This window comes from Chionomys nivalis, chromosome 14 (genome assembly GCF_950005125.1).
Source record: "Chionomys nivalis chromosome 14, mChiNiv1.1, whole genome shotgun sequence".
NCBI classification, from domain to species: domain Eukaryota; kingdom Metazoa; phylum Chordata; class Mammalia; order Rodentia; family Cricetidae; genus Chionomys; species Chionomys nivalis.
The window spans coordinates 24,984,515-24,997,502 of NC_080099.1; the positions used below are offsets into that span (position 1 = coordinate 24,984,515).

Genomic DNA, 12,988 nt, shown 5'->3' on the forward strand with positions numbered 1-12,988 from the left:
ATGTGGGTTCTGGATATTGAGTTCTGGTCCTCATACATGCATGGCAAGTACTTTATGCACTTGACCATAGATTCCCTCAACTTCCTGAGTTTTTATTAGAACGATTAGGAGCAAAGAGTAATAATACAACTATTTAATCATTTGTGTCTGTGCATGTGTTGTATGCGTACATGTGTGCATTTATGAGTGTGTGTGTGTATGTGTGCATGTATGTTTTCAGCTGTGCATGTAGAGTTGAAGATCAGGAAGAAAGGTAGAGAGCTGAGGTTGGGGATTGTCAGGTTCTGACATATTAACACATATGAACCCTACCCTTAGGTTTTCCCACGTTGATAGTGGATTGGTTAGTGTTACAAGGGTGGAGGGCAGGCATGGAAGGACTGGAAAATGAGTAGGATTTGGGTACATGCTGTGAAATTTGAAAAAAACTCAATTAAAAATATATGCTAAAAAACAAACAAAAAAGCAGAATGTGGAACTGTAAACAGTTATGGAGTCCAGCCATCTTACAGATGCACCCTCCGTTTCTGGACTCTAGACTATTCCAGGTATAGTCAAGTTGACAACCAAGAATCAGCATCACACTTATCAAACAAAAGCTCAGTGCCAGTTTGTGGTACCTGCCCCTGAGTTGTTGATTAGGAAGGCCCCAGGGACCTCAAAATAAAGCAGTCGGCTATTGGTATTATTTTTCATTCCTCACCAGACCCTGATGGTAAGATTCTGTTGCTGAAGACACCATATATTTTGGTCACAGGACATAAAGAAATATTGGTACTGAGCAGAAAGCTTTGTGCTTTGTGACCAATGTTCATAATATTGGAGGGTACTATGCAGCCTGCTGAGGGAGAACAGTGATTACCAGTCTTGTGTGACTGGGGATTTGGTCAAAGACCAGTCTCCATGGGAAGAACACTTACCTTTCTCTTCTGCAAAAATCTTGACATCTAAACCTTGTCCACTATGACTCAAGACTCCAAGACTCAAGGTCCAGCTATGGCCAGGCATTTCCAGCTCATTTTCTTCTCCTTTTAAAATGGCTTTAAGGAACCTAGTGATGGACCTGTCCCTTTATCTCAGGGTCCAGAGTCACTACTGAGCATGCCTTACCACTGTGGGTCTGAAATACTGTCTTATTGGCAACTACAACTCATTCTGGAATAGAGTTCTGTTCTACCAAGTGTGAGTCTCTGGAGCATCTCTTTTCTGTTAGAGCCATGCCAGTGCTGGTCTCTGTTCCTCAGGGGCAGAGATACTGTCACATCCCTTCTTACATGAGCTACTGAGCCCTGTATCTGAGTCACAGACCTGTGTGTGTTGTGCATCATTTTTTTGTGGGTGTATGTGTATTTGTTTTCTCTACTCTCCAGAGCCTTAAGAGTGAATATGAGACTAAGTCCTGGTGCCACAGACCCTGGGGCCACAGCCATCACTTCACTGCAGCTCCAAACAGGCTCAAGTGATGCTGGTATTTCTTGTGGGACACATTATACCTGAACCCTTTCCAAATAGCCGACTTACACCGAGTCTTCAAAAGCTCAATTATATTGCACATAAAGTTGATACTCACCCCACTCCTGGAAATATTATATAAGAATTTATTTCCCTTTATTTTCTGAAATGGACTGTCCATGTTCTTTGTTACCAGCAGCAAACAAACAAAGAAACAAACCCCAAAAGAAAGGCAAAGACTTTCTAGTTGCAGGTTCCTTCCCAGCTGTACTGAGGCATTCATTCCTAGAGGAATGATTGACAATGGGAAGAGAAGAATGTAGCAGATATAAGGGGACCTGTATTAATCTAGCCGATATGACGGTGGCTTTGGCCAGGGAGGCTTTGTCTTGTGTACCTGGAGTTTCTCAAAGCTCTTAGCAATCTCCTTACACAGCTTCCTTCATGGATGGTGTTCTGACAGTTAGTGTTTCTTCTCATCAACAGAGAGAAACTAAGACAATGTACAGATTACTTCTTAGGGCCTGAGACACCAAACCTGTTGATCTGTATTTTACCTGTCTCGCAGCTTCTATAAGCTTTCTATTGGAAATTGGCTCATTGCTCCCTTTAAGAGTTTTACCTAGTGTCTCAAGATCTCCCATAAGAATATTATAGCTAGGGCTGGAGCCATTGAATATCTAATTAAAAGTTTGTAAGCTGTGCTCCTCTTTTCTTTTTTTAAAATATTTGTTTATTTATTATGTATACAATATTCTGTCTGCGTGTATGCCTGAAGGCCAGTAGAGGGCACCAGACCTCATTACAGATGGTTGTGAGCCATCATGTGGTTGCTGGGAATTGAACTCAGGACCTTTGGAAGAGCAGGCAATGCTCTTAACCTCTGAGCCATCTCTCCAGCCCAGCTGTGTTCCTCTTAAGGTGTAAGTCTGTCTAACTGATAGAAGAATGGAAAAAGAAAGCATTTTAACTCATGATGCTGCCCTCACTAGACATCAACATGTAGAAGATTTGAAGTAGATTCACATCCATCTCCAGCTCAGTCGGTAGAGCATGAGACTCTTAATCTCAAGGTCGTGGTTCGAGCCCCACATTGGGTGCAATCTATTCCATCCAGAGGGATACGAACTGGGGGTTCCTGATAAACCTGGAGGAGAGGAATGGAAGGGCAAGAGATAGGAGAAACGACAGCAAGACAGGTTTTCTGATCAAGTCGTGTTTTATTGTTTCTCAGAAGCTGTTACACAGCAATAATAATAATAATAATAATAATAAATGGGCAAGTAGGAGGGGAAGGTGTCAGGACCGCTGGAATTCAGGTCCAGAGACATCCCTAGCTGATAAGGAAATACTGAGTGTCTGTGATTGTTGACTAACAAAGGAAATGCTAATTGTTTCTAAAAGCCTGGGGCCAGCAGGTCTCATTAGGAGATAAGATACCAGGTTGATTTCCTAGGCCCAGAATTTACCCTGCAGAGGGGAATAACTTACTTGTGAACTTAAGATGATTGTAAACAAAATACAGACCTCAAAATACAGGTCTTTGCTTCTGGCAGGGGAGGGGCTTGCTTCTGACTCAACTGAATGTGCCAGGCTTTGGTGATTCACCATGGGAGGCCTTAGCATTTCTGAGGAGTAAATTGGGGTGTGCTTATGGGAGGCAGGGGAGGAGGGGATAGGAAGACTGTTGTTGGTATGTAAAATGAATAAAAATATTAAAAAAGAAAATGTGTCTCTCTGTGTAGTATGCGTGTTCACGTGTGTGTGTGTGTGTGTGTGTGTGTGAGTATGTCAGGCTTATGTTAGGTCCTATCCTCAATTGCTCTCTGGTCTTTGTCCCCAAGACAAGGCCCCTCAACTGAACCCAGAACTTGCTGTTATCTCATGCTCTTGACAGCCAGCTTGCTCACTGGTTCCACCTTCTCTGCCTTCTGAGTTTGGAGTCCAAGGTGGCTACCACACCCACTCAACTTTTATATAGGTTCTGGAAATTGAGCTCTGCTCATTATATGTGCATGACATGGCACTGTGTGTGTCTGTGTGTTAGTGTGTGCATGTGTGTTTTAAAGTGTACATGTGGAGTTGTGTAACATGAAGGCCCGCTTGTTGGTTCCTGTCCTGCCTGGTTCCCACAACCGGTAAGCCCCAAAGAAAGTCACACAGAGGTCTCCATAAGTTATAAACTGGTTGGCCCATCAGCTCAGGCTTCGTATTAGCTCTTATAACTGATGTTAACCCATTATTCTTATCTATGTTAGCCACAAGGCTCAGTACCTTTTTCAGTGGGACAGGTCACATCTTGCTTCATCGGTGTCTGGACAGGACTCAGAAAGAACTTCCTTCTTCCCAGAATACTCCTGTTCTCATTGCCCTGCCTCTACTTCCTGTCTGGTTGTCTTGCCTATACTCTCTGCCTGGCTATTGGCCTATCAGCATTTATTTAAAACATGATCGACAGGATACAGACAATTCTCCCACACCAGAGTTGAAAGACAGGGAGGAAGGTAGAGAGTTGAAGCTGGGGATTGCCAGGTTCTGACATATTAACACACATGACCCTTATCCTTAGGTTTCTATGGTGATAGTGGATTGGTTAGTGGAAAGAAAAGATATAAGAGGGGGAATTTATCTAGTGATTCCATTGTATTAACCATTGATCTTGTGATCTTGTCATGGTTAGTCACTGTGGATGTGCTGAGCTTGAACTAGTTTTTTAAAATATGTCTCTCTAAGGAGGACTTTGGCATCTTCAGTCACTGTGTCAAGGAAATAAAGTTGTAAGTAAAAGGTTTTCCCAAAGTAATGCCCTGTAGCAAGAGGCCCACCATTAGCTGAGGCAAATTTTTCCACATATTTCAAAACCATTTCTCCCAATGTTTCTTCTTTCTTAGTTTCTAACAAATAAGGAGATTTAATGTTTTTTTTCAGTTGTTCAACAGGCACTTGAGAATCGTTAGCCATGACTTCCAGGGATTCATCATCCAGTCCAAAGAGGACTCGGTAGTGGTTTAACTTCACCTTCAACTCCTCGACTTCATCCATGAGGATGTCCACTGTAGGAACAGTAGTCAAAATTCCAGCCTGGCAGGCTTCCAACAAGATAAATTGCTGCATAGATTTGTGCTTTTTGTCAACGACAGCCTCAGTATTATTAGGCAAGGAAAGTATAAAGTTGTGGTGCTTTTGAGCAGGAAGATATTTTATCAGGGTGTCCATCAGGACTGGAAAATTATAGTCTGATAAATTGTGGTTAGAAATCAAGAAAATCGGTGGAACATCCATGTTATTCTGAATGAAGGTGTTCACACAGTATCTTCTGACCTGCTGCAGGGTCTTTACTCTGTCAAAGGTGCATGGTTTGGATTCCTTTTCATTTTGTAAGTCAGCATCCACTTTGGTTCTTACAAAGTAGCAATTCTTTCTCTTCAATCTGATTGCTTGGGCAAGGTCTAGTTCAAGTAGTTTAAAGCGTGTGGCGGAAAGAATCATGAAGAAGTCATACTCTTGGAATTTCACTTTCTCCAGATAATATTTTGGTGGAATGTTCATAGTTCCAATGCCAGGCAGCTCCCAAAAAGTCAACGTTTCAATTTTGGGGTGCTTGTATGGAGTTCTCATAGCTGTCTCTGCTATCCCAACTTGAGTTGCATCTTCCTCTTCAGGTCCAACTCCCCTCAGGGCATTGATGAAGCTGGACTTCCCTACTCCAGACTCTCCTGTCACAGCAACATTTATTGGGGCATAAACAATATTTCCTAATCCAACACTGATTCTATAATGTGCCTGCTGAACATCTCCTTTTCTCAGAGACCTTTTTATAGAACGGATGATTTCCGGAGGAATGATTTTGTTTTCTATTTCAATATTATTAAAATATGCAGTAAAACTGGATTCCAAATCTCCACGGTCTTCATTCTCAGATGTAGAAGAGAATGACTGACCCATGATCGTGATTAAAGAAATAAGTCACTGAAAGAAGGAAGAGAGAGTAATTTACAAAAGATCAAAGATGCTTGTAGTGGAATTTTAATTGTACTTCAATAAATAAATACTTCCTGAAGATTTGAGAGTAAAACAGTCCTACTGGTCAGCCTTACAGACCAGGAAATGGTAACACACACCTTTAATCTTAGCAGCCACACTAGTTGCCATTGAAAAAAGGCGAAGCATGCCTTTGATAATAATCATACAAGCCTTTAATCCCAGCCCTAGAAAGGATTATAAAACAGGAGAAAACAGCTCTCAACACACAGTCTCATTCTGAAATTCCAGGAGGCAGGATCGCCATTTCAGACTGAGGTCAAGGTAAGAGCCAGTGGCTGACTGTTTTGCTTTTCAGATCTTCAGGTTGAACCCCAATTTCTGACCCTGAGCGTTTATTAATCTTAGTTCAGATGCCTTCATTCTTAGCACTGTTTTGCTTCACTGGGCTGCCAACTTAGTTACATTCTGTTATTGACCAGTTCCCGGATATTTTGTGCTATTTTTTTTTTTTTTATCAAGTAGATACAAGCTATAGTCCTATTAGAGGAGAAAACCTCATTTGAGGAAATTTCCCCCATCAGATTGGACTTGGGGCATGCCTATGGAACATTTTGTTGATTCAATATTGATGTGGGAAGTGTCAGTCCACTGTGGGTGGTACCATCCTTGGACTGGCAGTCATGAGTAATTTAAGAAAGCATTATCAAACTATGGGGAGCAAGTCAGCAAACAACATTCTCCTCTTGTTCCTGCCTCCGCTCCTCCAGAGTTTCTGCCCTCATTTCCCTCAGTGATGGACTGTGATCAGAATGTGTGAGCCCCCCAGTCATATGCTTTTCAAAATGTTTTTGTTCCTGGTGTTTATAAAAGCAATAAAAGGAACCTAGAATAAATTTCTACTAGCTCCCAATTAAACCCTTAATTACAAAAATTTGATAACTGAAGTAATGCAAGACAAAATCATATAAAAATCCACATGAGTCCTTTAGCCAGCGTCAACAAGTATAAAAACACGAACAATTGTACTGTATCTTACCTGACTGCAGTATTGTATAACAAATCCAAAATATCTTGTTCATTTGTGCATACTTCCTACAGTGTGTGCTTTCAAATGAATGGAAACTTAACAGACATCTGGTTTTGCACACTGAGAAATAAATAATGAGTGATATTTGATATTATTGTTTAATCAATGCCATATCTCTAATGATCACATAAATTTTTCTGTTTTCTTGATTTTTCCAAAAGATTTCATTAAGTCCAACTATTATATTTGGTTAAAATAATTCTTAATTTTTCTAGATTTATTTTCCTTCTGTCTTTTTTTTTAATGCCTTGGAGCTCAACTCCATGAGGAATATAAACTTATAATAATGTAAGATATCTTAATATTGTTAAAGTCCATGTTAACATCTATTTCTTCAGTCCACTATTTCAGGGTCCTCAAGTCATCTTTCCGATTCACTGCTTTCTTTTAAACCTTTCCTGTTCTGAAAGCACTCTAACCGTGCCCTGCAGATATAGGCCAATTGCTTTCCTAGAATGAACAGGGATTTGGGTTCAATCCCCAGCATCTCATCAAATGCAGGTTCTTGTGGATCTCTGTCATTCTGGTACTCAGGAAGTAGAGGTAAGAGTATCAATACTTCAAGGTCATCCTTGGTAAACTATGAGTTAAGGGCTAGCCTGGGCTACTCGAGACCCTGACCCAATAAAATAAATATCATGTTATAAAAGATGACTCGAGGTAAATATCAGTACTAAAGAACTAAGTTTGGTTGCTGGCTATTTTTTTTTTTAGCTCAGATATCATATTTCTGTCCTGTATTATCCACAAACCTGTCTACAAGACCTCCCATGGCAGCACAATGGCTGTTACTATTAGTTAAGAAAGCAGCAAATCTCCACTGTCACCCTGGAGCCTTTTCCTGTCTCACCCATATCAAATTGGTTTGCAGACTTAAGCTCTATTTCCAGTTCCACTCACACTGATCATTCCTCCTACATTATCTTCTTCAAGACCTCCTCAATCTCAACTTTGATAATGTCATTGACATTACTATATTCCCTGTGATTGTTCTTGCAACAGCATGTATGATCAGCCAGAGCTGTCCCATTGACACTGAAGTCATATCATGTCATGTCAATTCTGAGATGTACCATTAGGATACTACTTTCCTAATGGTAAAGTTAATTTGGTAAAGAGGGCACATGCTACATACAACATAAATTGAACTTTATTATTACACTTCTGGTGTTTTTTCATGTCTGAATAACAGCCACCCTGGTATCTTGGGCTATTTTCTCATCTCAGAACTTTGTACTGAATGACTGTTTCCTTTCCTTGTTGGTCTCCCCTCCAGAACCACAGGTCTGTTAACTTAGCCGTCCTCATCTAGGTTATGCATCCATTAGGCATGCTTTAGCATTGCCATCCCCACTGAGATATAAAATCGTACCTGCCTCTATCACCCACCATCCTTTATCTTTCCAGCTCTAAACAGCACTTGCTGGCAGATGATGTGCATTCGTCTGGGTTCACTTGCTCTCATCCTCCCACAGTATAATGAGCCTCAGGTATTAGAATGTGCTTTTGTCTTGCTCACTTTTCTATGACCAACACACAGCAATGGTGGTTTATCATCAGGCAATGAATGAGGGCTATGAGGGAAACACTAGATGTTTATTGTAAACATTTGTGCCTATTCTGTAGTTTTCCCTGACCAGTAGGTTATTGAAGACCTAGTACATTCATAGAGAGTGGGTACTAAGAGTTCTGGGAGAGCACAAAGACAGTCTAATACAAGAGAAGGCTGTCCTTAGAATCCTACTGTGTATAAGCACAGGCACATACAGACTCGCTGCACAGGACACCCCGTCCAATCTACAGGACAAATGGGTACAACTGTGCAGGAAAGCAGATCAGAGCTGTAGAACTTTGTTCAATCTGACTGCAGGCACAGGACAGGAAGAGGTGGGTAAAGAGAATGTCCTGAAAGGGAAGCCAGATCTGATTAAATAAACAGCATTGCCTGATTTCCTGTTGAAGGGGACAGTCACCCACAGGGCACAGACAGAATGTCCCTGAAGCACACAAGCTGTTCTATCTTTTCAGTTTTCCCCTCTCATTCTGTCAGTTCTAGTTCCTGGATCTGTGATGCAGACTCCAGTGTGATTGTTGTCTGCAAGGTGTTTCCGCGGACTATGAGCACAGGGAACGAGAAGGCTGTGACACAGCAGGCATCACAAAGGAAAGCCTGCTTGAATGACAGCTGTCGCCACACCCTGACACAACTCAAGTTCTCAGAGATGGAGTGAAGATCTTTAACACTCCTTCTCTACAATAAAGAAAACCCAGTGAACAAGATTTGCTAGGCACAGATCACCGCAGCCAGCTATGGCAGAAGCGGTAAGCAGAGAGACCTCTTCTCCACAGGGCAGAGGCCTCAGGGTGTAAGGAACTAAATACTATACCCTGAACTAGGAAGGAAGATGAGAATGACAAACAGCAACCTCAGGCCCACTGCAGATATTCCATCAGCTGCAGCAGCCAGTTACAGCCATGTTAGAGAAAGGAATAAGAAACAAGCCAAAACAATTTGAAACGTTTTACCAAAATCAATACCCATATCATTTCCTTTGTGTCTTCCTCAACTTGAAGAATTGGCTAAGACCATCCATGATGCAGTCCTGTCTGGCTCGCACCAGAGCATCCCAGCTTCCAAGCAGAGGATCCCCATTCTCAGAATATGTTTGTAAATGTCTGATTACCTATCTTTTCTTTAGAGAAGAGAGATGGTGAGGGTTACTAGTTAGATCAGAATCACCTATCCACTTACCAGAGAACCCTGAGTCCAGTGTATGCACTCACTGTAGTTCAGCTGCAGGAACCACTGTCCACTGTGCTGCAGTCTCTTCTCATGAGCCAACCCCTCGTTCCTCTGTGGAAAGCAGCAAGTTTCTGACAGCTTAGCAGGACTCACACTCTCTCCAGGGTTCTGCCCATCCCTCTCAGCATGTGCTGGCCAATCCCGGAGGAGCACGGGTCAGTAGCTTTCAGACCTGCTGCATTTCCAAGAAAAGGGAAGTGAAACTAAAGTGACCGGTTGTGTTTCATTCCATTAAACCTTTGTTTCTTGGCAGAAAAGTCTGGACAGTCCTAAAATAGTACAGGTGTGAAATGTGGGGCTTGGAAATGGAGGGAGATCACAGAGAAGCAGCTGACCAACTAGGCTGGAATGCAACTCTTGAAAGATAATTTTTGGGATCCCTGACTCCACAAATACAGCCTGAACTGAAGTCACACAGCACACTTGTCTGGTGTTGTGTGCAGATGCCAAGTTAAGGATCACCCACGACACAACCTATTTCCTCACAATTGTGGATTCATGTTCCTTAATTCTTGTCATTTTCAACTCTCCTGTCAGTGCACACATTTGATCTGGCTTGGGCATGACAGGTTTTACACATGTTGTCATAACCATTGTGAGCTTATACATCCAGCTGCCTTACTGTGTCCAGAAGACACAGTTTCGCCGTAGCTGTCTCCTCTACTGACTCTGGCTCTTATAGTCTTTTTATCTCCCCTTCAACAACCATTCCTGCGCTTTGGAACTAGAATTATATATATTCCATTCAGAACTGGATATTGTTCAGTGTCTTATTCTCTGCATTTTGGCCAGTTGTGGGTCTCTGTATAGATTATCATCTACTGCAAATATGAAAAACTATAATAAAGGTTTGGAGATACCTCAATCTATGGGTATAACGATAAATCAAGAGGAGTTGGCTTAATAATATATCCATTTAACAGCATAACAATAGAAATTTTTACCTTGACTCTATAATATGTCTAGCCTTAAGTTCTTGCCCAGGTATGGGTTTCATTTAGTGGAGAAACTATTAAATGTAGTCAGGAAGCAATTAGTTACATGGATGACTTTCTTGCCACTAATACACTGGAGAGCATGTCTTATCTGTCCAGTCATTATAGTTTATAGAGTTCAGAGACTGGTATGATTAATGATTACGTTCATTCTTTGGTAGTATAATATGACTACAAGTTGACTACATAGATGACTTTAATTTGCATTTTTAATTATACTTTTATTTTAAATGAGTTACACAAACATAATACCTCAAACAAAAATAGAAAGAAATATACAGTATAAGAAATTACCTTAAATTTGTAGCAATAAATGGAAATACATATCAGTGTAAAGTATTCATTTCCATATCATATCCTATTCATATTCTATATCATATCTTTCTTAGAAAGAGATTGACTGTGACCATTAGCTGTTTATAAGCAACCCCTTTTAAATGAAAACAAACATTTATAGACAGTATTTAGGAATTTTGGTATAGTTTTCTATACTACTTCCTGTTGATTGTTTAGTGCAGTGGTCTTGAGAAAATTTAGAATTATGGTTAAATCTTGGCTGCAGTAGTCAGTGAGGTTGCATAATCTCAGCCAGTTGCCTTGAATCTGTTTCAGGGGGTCTTTTTCGATCAAACCATATTAACATAGAAGGAATCCACATCTTCTTATCTGCCTTGGAAACAAAAGAAGAATCTCTTTTTCAAAGCAACATATCCTTAGACCTAAATTTTGAAGTTAAATACTTTTATGTGGGTTTAGCTTAGCAGATCTCACAATTAAATGTCTTTCTTCAGTTAGCTCATTAACAGTTGAAAAATTCAAAGAAAACACAATAATTACATAATCTAGACTCTGTGTATTTTCCATCATTACGTGGCCCATTATAAATTTTTTACTTTGTCTTTTAAGTACCTCAGTTTACTACCCTTAAATTTCTTTTTTTTAATCTATGACTCTGTCTCTCTCATATTCTCTTCCTTCCAAGCTCATGCACATTTATCAAACACAGTGTGATCACTCACAGGCAGCTGTGTCACTGCAAAGCCCACCTTAGAGTGGCAATGATTCACCAGAGTCACAGCCCTGGAGGCCGCAGCATCATTTGCAGGTATCATCGCTGGTCTGACATCCCCACTCCTGGAGAACAATTTTTGCTTTAACAACCTGTAGGAGAGCTTCATGACTCTTTTAAGGTTTGCACTATCTAAGATATTATTTTTATTTACTTCCTGCGTCTTATTTTATTTTATATTTACAATGTGTCTCTTTGTTTAGTGTGCATGTTCACACATGTGTGGGCATGTCAGGCTTATGTTGGGCCTCATCCTCAATTTCTACTTTTTTTTTTTTTATCAAGGCAGGGTCTCTCCATTGAACATGGAGATTGCAGATGTACACACTCTAGGTAGGCAGCTAGCTCTATGATTCCGTTCTCTCTCTGTCTTCTGAGCATGGGAGTTCAAGGTGGCTGGACACCCACTCAGCATTTATGTGGGTTCTGGGTATTGAGTTCTGGTTCTCATACATGCATGCAAGTACTTTATGCACTTGACCATAGATTCCCTCAACTTCCTGAGTTTTCATTAGAATGATTAGGAGCAAAGAGTAATAATACAACTATCTAATCATTTGTGTCTGCGCTTGTGCATGTTTGTGTGTTGTATGCGTGCATGTGTCCATTTGTGTGTGTGTGTGCGCGCACGCGCGCGCACATGTGAACGCATGTCTATTACAGTGTGCATGTAGAGTTGAAGATCAGGAAGGAAGGTAGAGAGTTGAAGTTGGGGAATGTCAGGTTCTGACATATTAACACACATGAACCCTACCCTTAGGTTTTCCCACGTTGATAGTGGATTGGCTAGTGTTACAAGGTGGAGGGCAGGCATGGAAGTACTGGGAAATGAATAGGATTTGGGTACATGCTGTGAAATTCTCAAAAAATAAATCAATTAAAATATATGCTAAAAAACAAACAAAAAAGCAGAATGTGGAACTGTAAACAGATATGGAGTCCAGCCAGTCCCACAGGGTGAAAGGTCCATCTCTCGGCCTTTATCCCGCTATTCAAATAAACAGGGACTTATTTTCCTAAAATAAATAACAATAATAAATAAATCTTTTTAAAAAAAGAGTTTATTTTTATTCTATTTATATTAACTGATTTGGTTATGAGTTTTTCTATGGTTAGGAAATTTTTAAATTTTCTTTTAATCTCTTGCTCTTCTCTCTTCCCCTCTATGACTTCTCTACTCTCTCCTTTGTTCTTCCATTTAATTAACTTTGCTTCTCAAATTTTTCTCTTTCCTTGTCCCTTTCCTTTGTCACAAGGGGAAGAGTAAGAATAAAAGCTTCTTGCTCTGTTTAAAGTAGAGGCACTTCCTGCTTTTTGCAGCTGGCAGTGTTCCAACAGAAGCCCTTTATTTTGTTCCAAAAAACAGGGCCAGGCACCTAAGCCGAGGGAGCAAGCAGCATTTGTCTCTGACCTGAGCAAGTCCCCAATTTTTCCCCTCTCTGTGTCTTCAGTCCCCAGTAAGTCCAGATGCTTAAGCCTTTGTTTCTATTTCCAGAACCAGGAAAGGGGCACCGGACAAAAGAAGGTGTTTGGGAATCAGTCATGAAAAGGGGGTTGAAGGAAACAATTCCAGAAAGTTGTCCCAGGCCAGCGGGGCT

The 12,988-nt window shown here is 40.8% G+C and overlaps 1 protein-coding gene across 1 annotated transcript; it reads right to left on the bottom strand.

The window, feature by feature from the left end:
- Positions 1 to 2,937: 2,937 nt before the first annotated feature.
- On the bottom strand, positions 2,938 to 9,373 carry LOC130886807 (interferon-inducible GTPase 1-like). Its single transcript, XM_057788967.1, has 2 exons — positions 9,276 to 9,373; positions 2,938 to 5,421 (listed from the first exon to the last, which is right to left on the bottom strand). Exon 2 carries the CDS (start codon positions 5,395 to 5,397, stop codon positions 4,129 to 4,131), a length of 1,269 nt encoding a protein of 422 aa, XP_057644950.1. The 5' UTR covers positions 5,398 to 5,421; positions 9,276 to 9,373; the 3' UTR covers positions 2,938 to 4,128.
- Positions 9,374 to 12,988: the final 3,615 nt, after the last annotated feature.